This window comes from Beta vulgaris, chromosome 5 (assembly GCF_026745355.1).
Source record: "Beta vulgaris subsp. vulgaris cultivar EL10 chromosome 5, EL10.2, whole genome shotgun sequence".
Classification (NCBI taxonomy): Eukaryota; Viridiplantae; Streptophyta; class Magnoliopsida; order Caryophyllales; family Amaranthaceae; genus Beta; species Beta vulgaris.
The window spans coordinates 14,043,690-14,061,700 of NC_079206.1; the positions used below are offsets into that span (position 1 = coordinate 14,043,690).

At 33.4% G+C, this 18,011-nt stretch overlaps 1 protein-coding gene and 1 long non-coding RNA gene across 3 annotated transcripts; one reads left to right on the plus strand and one right to left on the minus strand.

Moving 5' to 3' along the window:
- Positions 1-225: 225 nt before the first annotated feature.
- LOC104892889 (uncharacterized) lies at positions 226-7,618 on the minus strand. Of its 2 annotated transcripts, XR_008969694.1 has the most exons (3): positions 7,299-7,618; positions 586-689; positions 226-495 (listed from the first exon to the last, which is right to left on the minus strand). It is a non-coding gene; the product is annotated as an uncharacterized LOC104892889 (long non-coding RNA). The 2 variants fall into 2 exon arrangements; XR_007273975.2 differs by lacking the exon at positions 7,299-7,618 and having other exon boundaries at positions 586-807.
- Positions 7,619-13,962: 6,344 nt separating this feature from the next.
- LOC104892890 (ATP synthase subunit epsilon, mitochondrial) lies at positions 13,963-16,885 on the plus strand. Its single transcript, XM_010678913.4, has 2 exons — positions 13,963-14,259; positions 16,659-16,885. The coding sequence occupies exons 1-2, from the start codon at positions 14,076-14,078 to the stop codon at positions 16,685-16,687; spliced, it is 213 nt and encodes a 70-aa protein (XP_010677215.2). The 5' UTR covers positions 13,963-14,075; the 3' UTR covers positions 16,688-16,885.
- The last annotated feature ends 1,126 nt before the right edge of the window (positions 16,886-18,011 follow it).

Consider the following 18,011-nt stretch of genomic DNA (forward strand, 5'->3'; position numbering starts at 1 on the left):
CTATAAAAATCACAAGATGTTAAATTTAAAACCTATAGTGAATAATTCATATTTGAGACTTATAAAAGAAAATGGGTAATAGTTGAACCATTTCTTATCAAATTTTCTAAAATTTAATCACCGTCAATCCACAATTATGGCTATAAGTCTTGAATACCACATCATCCCATCAAACAACTCACAACTCGACCACTTAGCTTCATAGTCTCATGAGATAGCACATAAAAAAAAAAAAGGCTCCCGATCTTAGGAGCTACAAATTGGTAGAAAGGATCTTAACTTACAGAAGATGTTTGTAATCTCACAAGACTGATAAAAATACCCCTACATTAGAACAGAAAGTTTAGGCAGCTAATATCATCACTAAGTACCAAACCAAGCCAACAAAATCTCTTTAAATAGGGCCTGGAAATGTCCCTTCTTTCACCTGTTCATTCCATCTTTGTATCTGCAAAAATTTGCAACGACAACAACGCCAATCATCCACTATACGAACTACACATAAAGAAGAAAATTATATTACATAATATAAACATAAAGACTGTGAGAGATGCTTAAATCACTTTAGCTTGCTTAAATGCTTACCCATTCTAGAGGACACAACGATCTGTAATATCTGGCAAACTTCTCACAAGTGGGATCGTCTTAACCCTTCGCCTTAATACACCTAAATTAACCATGATACCACACTGACGAAATATTAACTTGATTTTGAGGTATTAATTAGTAAACAACTTGTTCCAATATGAACTCATGAACAAGATAAACAACTTGCTAAAAATCAGCGAAAATAAAAAGTGTTGTGAAGTGAACTGAGAATCAATATAGAGAGAAGAGAGCAAAAACTCCTTTTGGTTCTGTTATTTCAGAATGAATTAATATGAGAGGAGTTGTTACAAAAGACTATTTATATGCTAGGTAGTTATAACAAACCAACTAACTAACAGAATAGTAAGAGGTAATACAAGTTTCTTTATTACAAAGATATTTCTAATAGTCTTCATATCCCCCCTTCAAGCTGGACATATGAAGAAGACACAAGGCCTAGCTTGGAACTGAGCTTTTGATGCAAAGGGCCTGCTAAAGGCTTTGTGAGAAGGTCTGCCAGCTGCATAGAACTAGGTACATGAGTGGTTTGAAGGAAGCCAGAAACCACCTGCTCTCTAACATAGTGACAATCACGGTTGAGATGCTTTGTCCTCTCGTGGAAAACCGGATTCTGTGCAATGTGTTCAGCAGCAGAGTTATCACAAAATAAGGTTATAGGCTTAGCAACATGTTGATCCAAATCTTGCAACAAACTTTCTAACCAAACAACCTCAGAAGCAGCACTAGACATGCTTCTGTACTCAGCTTCAGCACTAGACTTGCTGACTGTCTTTTGTTTCTTGGTTTTCCAAGAAACCAAATGTGTACCCATAAATATACAGTAGGCACTTAAAGACTTACAACTGAACACACAAGAACTCCAATCAGCATCAGAGTAAGCTGAAAGTTGCAAATCACACTGAGCAGAATAGAATAATCCCAAGTCAAGTGTACTCTTGAGATATTTAACAACATACATGGCAGCATTCAGATGTGGCTTCCTAGGACAACTGAGAAATTGACTCAAATGTTGAGTGGCATAGGATAGATCAGGCCTGGTTATGTTGAGATACAGTAACCTCCCTACAAGCTGTCTGTAAATTTCAGGATGGTCAAGGATCTCCCCTTCTTCAGTAGATAAATTAAGACCTTTAGGTAAAGGTGCAGCAACATTTTTGGAACCAGTTAAATTAAAATCTTGAATAATGTCATTCATGTACTTTTTCTGACTCAAGAGAGTCCCAGATTTATTTCTGATAACCTCAATACCCAAGAAGTATTTCATCTCCCCTAGGTCTTTAATGGTGTAAGCTGTATCAAGAGCAACTTTCATGAAATCAATCTGACTTTGGCTTGTTCCAGTGAGTACCATGTCATCTACATATATCAAGATTATAACAAACTCTCCATCTTGATGCCTTGTGAACATAGAGTAGTCTTGTACAGATTGAATAAAACCATGACTCAACAAAAATCTGCTTAGCTCTTTATTCCACTGTCTTGAAGCTTGTTTAAGACCATATAAAGATCTCTTAAGTCTACACACTTCACCAGATTTAGCCTTTGTGTATCCTAATGGAGGTTTCCTGAATACTTCCTCATCCAAAAAACCATGCAAGAATGCATTATTTATGTCTAATTGACATAGAGGCCAACCTTTTGTAGTAGCAAGAGAGATTAAAACTCTAACAGTAGCTATTTTAGCTACTGGAGAAAATGTATGAGTATAGTCAGTGCCTTCCACTTGCTGATATCCAACAGCCACTAACCTTGCTTTATATCTTTCAATGTCACCATTAGGCAGATATTTAATTTTATAGACCCATTTGGAAGAAATAGCCTTCTTACCAGCAGGTAATCCAGTGAGACACCAGGTATCATTCTGTTCAAGAGCAAAGCGTTCACTATCCATAGCATCTTGCCATTCAGGAAACAAACAAGCCTGTTGATATGAAATAGGTTCTGTATGTGGAGATGAAGAATTGGCTAAGAAAGAAAGAGAGTGAGAAGATTTATGCAAAGTAGGACATTCATAGTCTTGAAATCTCATAGGAGGTTTAATCATTCTTTTAGGTAGATTAGGAGAAGTAGAAAGGTGAGAGGAAGAAGAAGAATCAGTGGAATTCGGAACAAAATTAGAAGCAGTAGAATTTGGAACAAAAGTGGTAGCAGTAGAATTTGGAGCAGAATTAGAATGAACAGAAGGTGTTGTAATATTATGTTCAACTGTATTGTTATCTGGTGTCTGTATATCAGAGTTAGAAGGGGAAGGTTGAGATAGAATAGTAGGAAGTAAAGGATCAGAAGAAGAAGACTGTGAATGAGAGGTGATAGGATCATCAGAAATACTTATAAGAGTGTGATTAATAGGTATAGACTGTGAAGATTGATGGTTAGGAACATTTTTATATGGAAACATAGACTCTTGAAAGACAATGTCCCTGGTAACAAAACATTTTTTAGAGTCTAAATCATAGACTTTGTATCCTTTTTGACCAAAAGGATATCCAATGAACATACATCTAACTGCTCTAGGAGTGAATTTGTCTTTTTTTCTATCTGTGTTGTGAGCATAACACAGACAGCCAAATACTCTGAGGACAGAATAATCAGGAATACTGTTTGTTAAAACTTCAAAGGGAGATTTAAAATTGAGGATAGGAGTAGGAAGTTTGTTAATGAGAAATGTAGCAGTCAATAAACATTCTCCCCAGAAATGTGAAGGTACATTGGATTGAAATTTAAGAGCCCTAGCAACTTCTAGGAGATGTTTGTGTTTCCTTTCTACTCTCCCATTCTGTTGAGGCACTCCTGCTATGCTTCTTTGGTGAATAATGCCTTTGTTATTAAACAAATTAAGGCACTGGTCTTGGATAAAGAAATTAGCTATGGTCCTGTAAACTTGTTGTTTATTTTGTAATAGAAAAGTCCAGGTTGATCTGCTAAAGTCATCTAATATGGTAAGAAAGTAAGATGCTCCATGAAGAGTTTTAACCTTATATGGACCCCAAAGGTCAATGTGGACGAGAGAAAAACATTCAGCAGCTCTAGATAGACTCCTAGGGAAAGCATATCTATGATGTTTAGCAAAGATACATATTTCACAAAAGAGATGGTCTGTATGAGAACACAAAGCAGAATCAATATATTTCATTCTTGAAAAGGAAGGATGACCTAATCTGGCATGTAAGGTTTCAAGTGAAGGTTTAGAAATATGTGCTTGATAGGCAGATGATTTGGTTTGATTAGGAGTGAAAGAATTACAGACTGTAGTACCCTGAGTAACAGAATGCATGTTCAGATAGTATAGACCTCCAATTTTAATGCCTTGAACAATTTGATTACCAGAATCATCAATGAATATACAACCAGAAAGAGTAAACTTCACTTCAACTTTGTTATGAAAAGCTAATTGTCCAACAGACAACAAATTGTGCTTGAAATTAGGAACCAACAGCACATTATGTAGCACAACATTTGGACAAATAATCACATCACCAATCTCAGATACATATGTAATACTCCCATCAGGCAATCCTACTTCAATCTTTTTATCAAGTTTTCTTCTAAATGAAAATAAATTTGCATCATAAGCCATATGATCAGTAGCACCAGAGTCTACTATCCAAAAATGAGAAGATTTTATACCTGCATGATAGGCATGAGCAGTGGGTAAACTAGTAGAGGAATCACCAACATTCTGCTTGCCTTGCATAGATTTCAAGAATTCTTGAAATAATGAATGCATCATGGCTGTGTCAACATGATTCGCCATGGATGTACCAGCTACAGAAGGACCAGCAGCATCAAATTCAAGTGGAGACTCTTCAAGATAGCCATCAACAGCCACATTAGCAGCAAGTTTTCCACCAGATGTAGATATTGGCTTCTTGTGATACCAATCAGGAAAGCCAATTAACTTGAAGCACTGATCCTTTGTATGACCTTTACTCTTACAGTAATCACATTTTAAATTCATTTTCTCCAATTTCTCCTTCTTCCAGTCCCTCCTTACACCAGAATTCCTTTGGACTGCTAAAGCACTGATTTCATGAGTAGAAAATTGTATAGCAGATATCTGTTTCTGCTTCTCAATTTGTTGAGCTAGAGAGAAAGCTCTATTCAGATATGGTATAGGATCCATGGACAATATATTGGTGATCACATTGTCATAACCATCATTAAGACCTAAAAGAAACTCTATAAGTTTCTCTTCTGCCTGAAAATCTGCTATTTTCTTTAAGAAATTGCAAGTACACTTAGAAATAACTCCACAACTACAATCAGGAAAGTTTCTAAGATTCTGTAACTCATCCCAAAGTCGTTTCATCTTGCCAAAATATGCAACAATTGACATATTTTCTTGCTTCAACTTCTCTAAATCTTTCTTTAACTGGTAAATCTGTGGTTCATTAGATTGACCATAACGTTCACAAACCTCATTCCATAGCTGAGTAGAACTTTCCACAAAAGTAAAATTTTCACCAATTTCTGGCTCCATAGAGTTAACTAACCAGCATGTAACTAGATAATCACACCTTAACCAACGATTAAAATCTTTACTAGTTGAATTAGGTTTCACAATAGAACCATCAAGAAAACCTAATTTGTTCTTCGCAACTAATGCTCGTTTGATGTTTCTTTTCCAGCTTACAAAATTAGTAGCATTCAAGTTAATTGCCACCAATTTATTCATAGTTTGATCTGAATTGGAAATATAGAAAGGATCATTACTACTCACATTACTATCTCCAGTGTTGGATCCAGTATTTGAACTTGCTTCAGAATTTTCCGCCATTAATGAAGATCAAACAAAGAATTCACACTTCTGGAATTTCAGCAAGTTTCGCAAATCGCTTAAATTTGTGATCGATGAATCATAATATCATGAGATTCAAGAGAAATGAGAAGAAATTTTAGAATCAGCAGCGTTCAATCTGATGAACCTGCTCTGATACCATGAGAATCAATATAGAGAGAAGAGAGCAAAAGCTCCTTTTGGTTCTGTTATTTCAGAATGAATTAATATGAGAGGAGTTGTTACAAAAGACTATTTATATGCTAGGTAGTTATAACAAACCAACTAACTAACAGAATAGTAAGAGGTAATACAAGTTTCTTTATTACAAAGATATTTCTAATAGTCTTCATATGAACTCATCTCTCTTATTTAATCAATGTGGGACACTCACATGTGGTGTGCGCTATACATCATAGCTTCAACAGTATCAGAGATAGTAGCACGATCAAATAATTTTCATAATCTCATATAAATGTACTTATTTTCTAAAAGAAAGCATAGATAAAAACAATAATGCATGCATGCCTGTGATATTCAATATAACGAGTGTAACAATGTCGTGTTTGGTTTTGAACTGGAAACCTCCAATCCCCTGGAGCTGTCTTCAGTTCAATCTCCGTCTAATTGGAATCATATAAACAAACCTTAATTAATAGATATGCCAAATAAAATTCCATTAATTTGTAAATCATAATACAAAGAAATTAAAATATATCAAACAATTAATGATGCAATTCAATCGGATTAATTAACGTGCACAATTACATAACTTATAATTAGAGAATGTTCGATTAAGAAAAAACTTAAGTGTGTGTCAAATTGATGAAAGTGACATTTTCTTGAATAATAAGTGGTTTCTCATTTTCGTTTGTTTGATTATTAAGGAGGCAAAACAGTTTTCCAAAGGATAGAAAATAGTGATAAGAGTATAAAACTATTTCTAAAACTCCAGCTATTCGCTTAACCTTTTAGTTGAGTTGGTCCTTTGACAAATAATTCGTGACAAGTATTTTCCTTCTTGAAGGAAGGAAAACAACACGTCCTTCCTTGCTCCGAGGCCAACAATGGAAAAGGAAACTACAATTTGTTTTCCTTTGAAAATGTTTTTATTGAATATGTCATAATACATTGAACCAAACATAGTCTTAGTGCTTGTTGGGTAGACAACAACACACATAGGAAGTGAAGATATCAAGCATTGAATTTACCTCGAACAGTGCCTTATATTGTGAAACGGAGGGAATATTTGGTTGACAAAGACATAAATTGCTATTTTTTAGAAATTTTATTTCTTACAAAATAGTTCAGGAAATAACTTACCTAGTTCTAAGAAAGTGAAGCTTTTAAAAAAAAAAAAATTCATACTCAACCAGCTTCTTATATTTTTATTTTATGAGATAGAATTTTATTAACATGAAACTCAAACAAATTATGCAGGTTAAAGTTTCTAAAAAGTGGAAGAATGTGAAATAATTGAATAACTAGAAGTTCAACTTCTGGGTTGAAAATGAAAAGAGTTGTTTACCTAAGCTTTTAAAGACAATTTATACTTTCTCTAATCAACCAAACAACTTTTTACATTTCTACAAAATTATAAATACTTTTTCGGTTTCATTTTACTCGCTACACTTCTTAATTCACTGACTCTTACGCAATTTTTAGAGAATGAGAGAGGTGAGAGTAAAAAGAAAAGGGACCCATGTGAGACGAGAGAGATAGAGAGAGAGTTTATTGCCCAAAAAGGAAGTGTAGCAAATAATGTAAAACTTCCCACAATGAAAAATGTAGCGAATATTATGAAACAGAGGAAGTAGTAAAGTAACATACACATACATTAACAAGTTTGTAGAAAATATGGAGATAAATTCTAGACTATGAAAGTATAAGAGAATGACTAATAAGTAACAACCTTGGGCTGAGGGACCTCATCCTCGTTACGAGGGGATTGATCAGCAGAAGAAGGGGGAGGTGAAACGGCGCCGGGTTCATGGGCGGGATGAGGGGCTTGCTTTCCGATGATGACTTCTGGTAGTGTTACATTATCACCTCTCACTGTATCGTCTGGATTCATATCTTATATAATTATATGTACTATGTAGGAGCAGTATAATCTAAGGTTGGTAGCTGGTAAAACTTGTTAAAATTAATCAAAACCTTAATTAAATCAGTGACAAAAATGGGAGGTGTTTGATGGAATGATAAGTACTATATACTTCATATAATAAGCTATTCTTAGGCTATGTTCAGTTCACCTAAAATTTTCTAATCTGAACTTATCTGATCTGATCTGATCTGATCTGAACTTATTTTTTCTGATCTGATCTAATCTGAACTTATTTTTTCTGATCTGATCTGATCTTATCTGATCTGAACTTATTTTTTCAACAAGATCTTATCTTTTATAAAATATATTATTACTATTATATTATTACTTTGTAAATCATTATTATGCAATACATTATAAGATATTCTTTATAGTGTTACTATTATTATCATTTTATTTCTATTACAACTTTTATACAACTTTTATTATTAAATAATATTATTATTATCATTATTATAAGAACAACAATAATAATTATAATCATAATTATTATTATTACTAAAAATAATTATATAACTCAAGTCATTATTTTATAAGAGCACTTATATAATGTTTCACACTTTCCCTTAAAAAAAAGTTTCACACTTGAGAAGTCGGCAAACTGAACTCTTTTTTTTCCATATAAAATAGAACAAGATATACAAACAACTATGACTTGAGCAAAAATAAATAAATATCGTGCAACTTCAAATAGCTAGAGAGATTTGAATTCGGTAGGAAGAGGTATACCGAATCTAAATTTATAATTTGTATCTCACACTTAGCTTATTTTGAAATGTAATCCGAACATAGTAGTTTCGTTATCATGAATTTGAGATATCATATTTTATATATTTCTTATTTTTGCGTCAATCTTATGTTCTTAACACGTGGCTTTTAATTTTCTATTATTTAATAACAACAAAATAACTTAATATAATAATAACAATGACATTTATAATGGTAACAATAAGATTAATAATAATTACCAATATTAATAATTAATAAGTACAACAACAACAATAATAATAATTCTTTTGAACAAATGTACTAGTAAATAATAATACCCCTTTGTATTTTTTTATCTTTGTCACTTAGAATCTTGACACTATTCACAATAAGAGATAATCTTTTAGATTTTTCTCAATATATAAGAAAAAATATAGTCATGTGGGGTCTTGTTTGATTCGTCTCAATGAGTACTTTATTAATACTAAATTATTATAATTTTTATTAATATGTAGTGAAAGATATTTAATAATAATAAGTTTTTAAATATAAGCATGATCTGATCTGAACTGATCTGATCTGATCTGATCTGGTCTGATCTGATCTGATCTGATCTAATCTGATCTGAACTTATTTTTTCTGATCTGATCTGATCTGAACTTAATTTTTCTGATCTGATCTGATCTGATCTGATCTGATTAGATCTGAAATAAGCAAAAATAAGGTGAACTGAACATAGCCTTAATTCTTGCACCGGTAATGCATCGGTAAGAGCAAAGATGTTTATGTATGTGCTAAGTCTTTTGGTGTGTAGTAGACTAGTAGATAGGTAGAAGCAAGGTGGAGGGCAAAGGTTAGACACTTGTCCTACAAGTGAATGTGCGCTAGTGTGACTGCCTACTCATCATATGAACGGGCCAAGAGTAGGACTTTCCTATGTACTTCCTCTGTTTAGAAATAGTTGCACCATTTCATATTTTCACGTTTGCCAATACATTATTTTAAACATTAATATCTCTAATTATCAATAAGTAAAATATTTAATAAAAGTTGATATTAAAATAATATACATTGAGACGAATCTAACAAGATCCCATATGACACTGTTTTTCCTAAAATATAAATCACCAAAGACAATCAAAGTGCAAGATGTGAATAGTAAACACTATGCAAATGGTGCAACTATTTCTAAACGGAGGAAGTATATCAGTTTCAGCTATCTCATATATTTTCAGAGTGGCCTGGGAACTGGGAGGTATATGCTCAAAAGAACATATTTGATCTATATTAAAAAAAATTAAAGAAGTAGGTAATTTAAATTAGTAGAAGATTTTTATACTGGTTCAGGTATTGAATTTTTATAATAGAACTTTGAAGATGTATATTTGTCTTGAGTTTATCAGATACAAATCAGATAAGTTGCACCTCTTGAGTCAGATAAGTTGCACCAATTGAATTTGTTTACACACCGATCATCATATATGTTGGTATTTCGCTTGATTGATAAGTTTGTTTTGTTGCGGAATGATGTGCTTATTTTGCTGGGCATACTCAGAGAGAAATGAATATTGTATTTTTATTATGGTCAGTGAGTTTATAGTATGAGGAATTTTCTAGTAAACATAAGGCTAATTTTTTTGTAGAAGGTTTGAACTATGACCACATAATTCATTGACTTTTGTTTTAGGTCACATTCATTAGATTATGGCCTATTCGACCTCATTTATAACAATAAATTGGTTTTTTGGGATCTGTAATTTTTTTTGGTGGTCTTGTTGATTTTTTGAAAGTTTTTATAGTATAGGTCATTGTTAATGATTTGTTTATTCGGTTGTTGGAACTCTTTATGAAATAAGACGTCTTCTTAATATTAAAACAAGATTAGATTTGTAAAATAAAAATACCATATGTAACAAGAGATAAAATAATGGCTCATGGAAGTCTAATTTGGTTGAATGAAGTCTTTAAAAGCCTTGTTTTTTTGTTTCTCCTTAGTCTCATATTGGTCATAGGAAGGATTTTCTCATTGTCTACATATTCTTTCATTCCTCTTCTCTTTGAGTTGCTATTATATGAAATCATGTTGTTGGGCTTTGCTACGACATATATGTTCACACCATCCAACTGAACCAGGTTCTGGGATATGAGAAATAGAGTTGAGTTGAACTTCTTTTCGGACCGAATTCAGTTGAGGGCTCTAATGTGACGTTTTGAATATAATTAATCAAGACAATTAGCTATTTCGGAGCTTGATTACAACCATGATTTGGGTATTGTGTGCTATTTTCCAAGCACTCTAAGTTAGCTAGTGGTCACTTTTTGTATTGTTGTGTTAATCTTGGGGTGCATTCTGAACAGTATCATTGTTCGGTCATAATTATTTTCAAGTCATGGTCTCCTACCATGGCACAATTTTGAAGTTTAGTTGTTTGGCCATTGTTTATATTTGTTCTCACTGGCGGATCCAGAGGGGTCGTCGGGGGTACTGCAGTAGCCCCGAAGTGATTTTTTTTTTTGTGAAAATTGAAACACAATTAAGAAGACTTAAAAGAAGGATGAAGCTGGAACTGGGAGAAAGAAGGGAGAGAAAGAAGATCTGCTCATTTGGGTGAAGTATCATCTTTAACTGGCGTTTCGACGCCGCCATTTTTGTCGGAAAAGGAAAGCGAAAAACCCTAGATTCTATGATAATTCGCCGGAAAAAGCATTTGAGTAGGAGAGAGAATTTGAGTATAAAAGAAACCAGAGAGGAGGGAGGAGTTGAAAAGAGTAAAACCATGTAAGCTTCCTTGTGAATTTGTTTTTAAAAAATTTTCTGTTTTTTCTGTTCTTGAGAATATTGTCGTTTTAGATGTGCTAAAGGAATTGCAATCTCTAACTTGGAGAACGAAGAGAGAGATAGAGAAGAACTGGGGCTTTTCACTATAATGGTAGGCCACCTAGATTTGCAAGCTATGTAAATATAGGTAAAGCCAATAAATTTATCTTGTTTAGTGATGTCTTAGCTCATCATCACCAACAAAAGCAAAAGGATAGAATCACAATTCAATTAGATCAATCAAATCATTAATACTCTCTTGGTTATTAATTTACTATTTATTAAATAATGATTAGTGGCGTTATTTTTCAGTTAGATCTTTGACAACTTGTGTAATTTTACTTATTTATTTTCATATCTTGAGATTTATGACGTTAAATATTGAACAATATTTTGGATTATAACATTACAATTTTAAATATCGAGATTAAGGTTTATTTGAGTAATCACAGTATCCCCGATTTGAAAATCCTGCATCCGCCACTGTCTGTTTTGACATAATTCATAGTCAAGTCTTAGGTTGGATCTTGCTTAATTCATCTCAACGCATGATTCTAAATAGTATTAATTTTTTTTATAATTTTTACTTGTACAATTAGAGATATTAATGTCCAAAAAAGTATGTTGGAATACGTGCAACTAAAAAAATAGAGGAGGTATATACAAGCTATTTAATACCCAAAATGATAGTATCCAAGCTAGACTCAATTTGTTATATTTTCAATTTTCCACTTTTTTTTATACTTCTATTCTACTGATATAGAAAAATAAACATTATTATGGAAAAATTCAAACTTGACAAACTAGATGGTCACGTTGTTCAGTCATATTTTTTGGGTAAGGATTTTTTTATTATATGTTTTAGTGAAATTTGGTGATCTTCACTTTAGAGGTTTTTGTCCTTATTTTTGTTAGGTTAGGTCGACTCATATTTTCAAGATATTTCGATTTTTAGGCTACCTTTGATGGATGAAATGAATTTGGGTGTATACTCTGTTCAGTTTACCTTACAATAAGTTCAGTATAGTTCGTAATAGTTAAATTAAGTGTATTTTAGCAAAAATCAATTAAGTTTTGTAAATCAATATAGTATGTAAGAAAAAATAACAAGTACTTTTAAGTTTAATTAAGTAAAAATAAGTCACTTTAGTAAAATTAAGCTTAGTTCAATAGATATAAGTTCGCTTTAAACCTAAAAATAAGTTTAATTCATCAAATGATAAAAAATAAATTTATCTATACAAATATATTAAAAGGCATGCGTGACAATTTATATACGCCACGTGACACCTCTGTTACTCCACTAAAATTGTCCAATGTGTACATAAGAGCACCATTATTCACAATTGAAAAAAAAAATCATCCCACTCTCTTTCTAACTTTCTCTCTCTAAAAAATAACATCCCACAATCTTTTCCCACTCATCTCCTTAACAATGAACCATTTTTCAATCATCCTAACTATTTTTTCCTCTCTCTCTTACTTTTTGACCACACCCAACTACTTTTTCTCTCTCATCACCGAACCACCACCATACAGTATTTTTATTATTTACTTTTTAATGATATGAAATATTCATTACTAATTGATATTTTATTATTAATTAATTAAATTAATAATTTTAAAATCATCCCAACTACTTTTTCCCACTCATCTCCTTAACTTTTTGATTGATTTTGAGAAGGTTGGCGATAATTTGACTGATTTTGAGAGCTAATTAAGCAATTTTGTTGCCTAGGCATTTGGTTTTTTGAGCGATTTTGGGGTTGATTTCATATATAATTAGGATGATTAGGATCCATAATTATAAGAATTTGAAAATAAAGAGCGATGGGAAAAGAGTTAAAACAAATAGAAGAAATTAATGAAGATGGAGAAAATCAAGTGTGTCCAAAATATAGCAAAATGGGTCTCTATTTATAGATCTTGAAAAAATAGAGCCGTTAGTAATTTTTTATTTATTTATATTTTTTAAAATATAACCGTTGCAAAATTTACAACGGTTATATTTTTAATTTTTTTTGGCTGGCAACGCAACAAAACGCTGCGTTTTACTGCGTTGCCGGCGAAAAAAATTTAAAAAATGATGACCAGACAGTGGGTCCCACTCCCACGCCTGATCATCTTTTCACTCACACCAACCCTTTTTTTTTTCCAATCACCCCCATTCACCTCATAATCTTTTTCTCAATTGTGATTGAGAACATTTTTTTCATGATTATCAACTTGATCTTATTTCTCACTCATGAATAAGGGTGCTCTAAGTCATGTCAATTAACAAAAATAAAATTACCTTGCAACAAGATTTGAACCCATGACTTCTTACTATTATACATGACACAATTACCATCTCATCCAACTTTTAAACATGCTTTAAGTATCCACATTATTATATTTGTACCTTTTAAATGTTGAGTTTTCCTTAATATATTTTAATGGGAATGGAAAAAAATACATATCAAGTTCGGAAAACATACCAACTTGGGACAACACCCGGGCCCAAATACTAGTAAATATATTAAAAGACGTTGTGTCACGTGGCGCTCTCCCTTGGGAGTTTGAAGTTCATGTAATCCATGCACAATAAAAAAAATTAAATATTTGCATTATAGTATAAGTTTTGATATCGTGATCTCAAGTTCATATATTAGAGTTTAAACCACTAGACCAAGTTGTATTTAATATTATCATTTTCAAGTATAATATTACAAAATGTTATTTTTTCTTACTCGAGACATAACATGGGCATAAGAACTAGTTTTGTTCACTAAAAATTGTGTGAATGAATTGGTTTATCTTTCTTTGAAAAAAAAACTTTTATTCCCCTAAAAAAAACTTTTTTCTCTTAGTTGGGCCATGTTGGATGTAATGTAACTATGTAACATAGAAGTTCAAGTCCAATACCCAAAAAAAGGAAAAACAACCAACTTGAAATAATCGTATTCATCATCTACCGAAGTACTCTTATCATACAGTAAAATTTCTAGGTCTTTTGGACAGAGCTGCCATTGAAGAACAAGAGGAGAGAGAAAGAGAGAAATCGATCGATCGACAAGATGAGCAGCAGCGCAGCAGTACCATTCTGGAGAGCAGCAGGGATGACATACATTAGCTACTCTAACATCTGCGCAAATCTCGTCAGAAATTGTCTTAAAGAACCTTTCAAATCTGAAGCTCTTGCTAGGGAGAAGGTTCATTACTCCATCTCCAAATTCGAGAATGGAAAACCTCAGAAACCAAGTATTTCTCTTACTTTCTCTCCATTTTCGGGTTATTTTTGGTGTTATTCGTTTTTTATTCAACCGATTGAGATCTAGGGTTTTCGAATTTGTTATTTTGTGATTAAATATGATTTAAATTCGATTCATATGATTTATGTGCAGTGAAAGTGGTCAATCTTGTCTTGATGTCTTATCCCATTTTTGAAGAAACTTGTTGATGTAATATGTGTTCAGTTGATGAGGTTGTTCAATCGTTGAATTTGACTTCAGTAATTAATTAATTTTAGGAGAATTGATAATCTATCGATTTTCTATGAATTTGTTTTTGTTGATTGTAAGCTAGATTGAGAAATGGTATGTATAGCAAATAGAGTAATCTCGCGTTTTAAATGTTTGTGTTTGCTCTGATGATTGAGTAACTTTGGACTGAATAAAATTACGCCGATGTCATTAGTAGCTTAGTCAATTGTATTGAGCAAAGAATTGGAGGGTATTGCAAGACCATCAAGAAGTTTTTAGTGGCTTAAAGATTTGTGGTTGATGGTTCGAAATTTAGGGTACAATAGCAATATCATATTCGTAAGATTGTATTATCGGGAGGGAATGAGGGAGGGAATGTCCTGGGTTTACGTTTATCGAACTTTGCTTATTGAAACGGTGATGATTTGTTCTTTTGGTGATATTGTTTTTACTGGAGTTTGGGCGTCAATTGTTGCTGTTAATGATGCTTGTTTGGAGTTAATTAGAGCAAGTGTTTGGAGTTGAAGGGATGAACCAAAGTTTTGGATATATTGGACCTCATTTGGATGGACCTATCTGTAAATGGTCTTCTGAATGTCTGTTTTGTAGATCAACTTGCCAGGGGTTTACATATCCAGGCAATAATAGAGAATTTGGAGGTGCTTACTAGTTGGAACTTTGTCATATGATCTTTCTCATCTTTAGTTTTGATTTGGTTGAAGTTTTAATGCTCGGCAGCAGAGATCACCATGTGCCATTTCTTTTCCTTTATGAGAGATGTATGAGATTTCTAATGTGGTTTATGCTGGTGATGTTTCTCTGGATTTCCCTTTTAAGCTTCAACTTTTTTGGGTTTCTTGTCTAGTCGAGTTTGTAGCTAATGGCAAGTGGAACAACTATAAAATGAGAGGTTGCTGTCCTGCCGGTTCATACTGGCAGGTGGTAATCATTTAGGGGTTATGAAGACTACAATAGGAGGAGATAGATCGGTTGAGTTCGTAGTCTAGTTCTCTGTCATGTAGTTGGGTTTCAGCTCCACACAAAGAGGGAGGGAAGGAAGGATACGGGAAGTATTATATTTATTTTTGGGTTATTGTACTTTAGGGGAGTGTTTCAGAAACTCTTATCCTCATTTGAACGGGAACGACTTTCTTACTCTTTCCTCCTTTTAAGCACCATCATCTAAGCTCACCAATTTTTTAACTTCCTTTCCTATTATCCCTGAATTTCCCCCCCTCAGTTTGAGCACGTCTTGAGAAAAGAACAGTGGGCTGTCTGTAAGATGGGGACTTATATACACTTGACTCTTGTCTCTGGCCATTTTTTTTTCTTTTTATAACTCCCTTACCGGTGCTCACCACTACCTTACCCACCTCATTGTCACCACTACAATGCCACCTTCCTCACTATTGCCATCATGTCCACCTTTCCTCTTGCCTACAGCATATTCTTTGTGCTCTCTCTTACCTTTCCCACCACCAAAACCATATCACCTTCTTCATTACAGTCATATCCAACTTGGAGGCCAGCAGCATCGTTTTTCTATTTTCTCTCACTCTCCAACTCTGTATCATAATTTTCGGTACTTTTAGTGGTATATTAGATCTGAAACCTTGTTTTGGTGTCTCTTTCTTCCTCCTCTCTCTCTTCGCATGTTTGTCACATGGAGAAGATGTGGTTCAAGCAGCAGTGGCATCGAGGTTACTCGAAGATGCTGGAGATAGTGGAGACTAGTGTTATATCGTCGTGGTGATATAAGGTAGCGGTTATTGTGAGGCTTGTGGTAGGTGAAGTGATGGGCATTGTGGAAGCAATGTGGAATGCAGAACTTTGGGTGGGTGAGGGAAATGAAGAAAGTGTGGGTAAAACTTAATAAGAGAAATGGTGAAATGGCAAAGAGTTATCTCACAACTAATTTTTTGAAAATTTGTTCACTTCATCATGATCATATTTATACGGAGCTTTGCTCCAAAGAGCTTGTGTAGTATCCTCTTCTGATTGTAATGCTTGTAAATTGTATAGTTGTTTGGATTTTCTTATTGTTGCTTTGGGTGCACTTTATTACACTGCTTTATAATGTGCTTGTATGGACTTGGTAACAGCTGTTCTTCTTTCTCTTTCTTACTATTATGTATTTTTTTCTTTATATGCACTAATTGCTGTTTATTTGTCCGACAGCCATCCGATCTGATGATACTCAGGCATAGGGAGGTTTACTGTGCAGTCTTTTGATGATTCCAACATTAATTCTGCTCTTAAAATGTCATTCTATTTTTTGCTAGTGTCTATGCTGTAAAGCCCAAAGACTCGAGATAACAGCATTGTGGGCTTTGGATGTTGTTATAATAATGCAACTTTGATCATCTTACTTGAAAAATTGACGAGGCATTTTGCTGGTTTAAGCACCCTGTTTTCCAAGTGTCCATGTTTAAGTTTGACTGGCTTATGAATGCAATTGGTGGTGTGTAGCATTTGGTGCTGTGAAGCACACTTGATACGTATGTTGATGCAATGAATGCTCAAAATGACCCATTTGTGTTAAATTTTCCCATTTGGGTATCAGAATTCAGATACACCAGCGTATGACTTTCTTTGTTCAGAATTTTCATCCCATTTGTCTTTTGATCTAAATCTGGACTTCATTATACGTATATAAATCATTTGTGTATATGTAGCTATCGAGAGTGCTTTTGGGCACTTAGGTTTCTTGTGTGGTATCTCCGTATCTACTAAATAAAAGTGGATAGTTGCTGTAACACAATTCTCAGGTCTATTCACTAGCTGTCGAGGTGTTGCACTCCTAACTCATAAAAATGAAATTGTTTGTAATAAGGTGTTTTTCTGACTTACAAACAAAATGTTGTTCATTATAGGAAGGTTTTTGGAATCCAGAGAGGCTGCTTTGGGAATTTTTTTTAACTGGGTTTATGTGTCGTGATTTTAAGATAAGAAATGATAAGAAATGGATGAAAAGAAATTATAAGCTGATCTCAATACCCAAATAGAGTGGTCTTGGAAGAGTGGGAATAATATGAGAATAATTTTGGTAGTTTGGAGAAACTATCAGGTCTGAGCCGTAATTGAAGTAGTGAATTTTAGAGATAACCATAGAGGCTATGTTCTTTTGGACTGAGTTATTGATAATTTAGTTTGGTTACTTTCTTCTCACAATATTTTTTTGAGGGGTTTTACAATTTTAGTTCAATTCAAATAGTTTCGACAAATTGAGTTTAGTTCAGACAAATTAAGTTAAGTTTAGTTTAGTCAAAAAGAACATAGACGGAGTACCGTACTACTATCTTAGAAAAGAAGAGGACTCCGACAAAGAAAAGAAGAGGACTCCGACGAACTTTCCGAAGTAGTACGTATGATTATCAATTTTAAACGACTAACTAGCTATCAAATGGTCGGGAGAAATTACTAAATCTATTGGAAATACTCACTTCCAAGTTCCTATCCTGGTTTAAATTGCACTCATGAGCAAATTCTGACCATGAACGCTGAAGGCATATTCTAAGCCGATTGCCATTT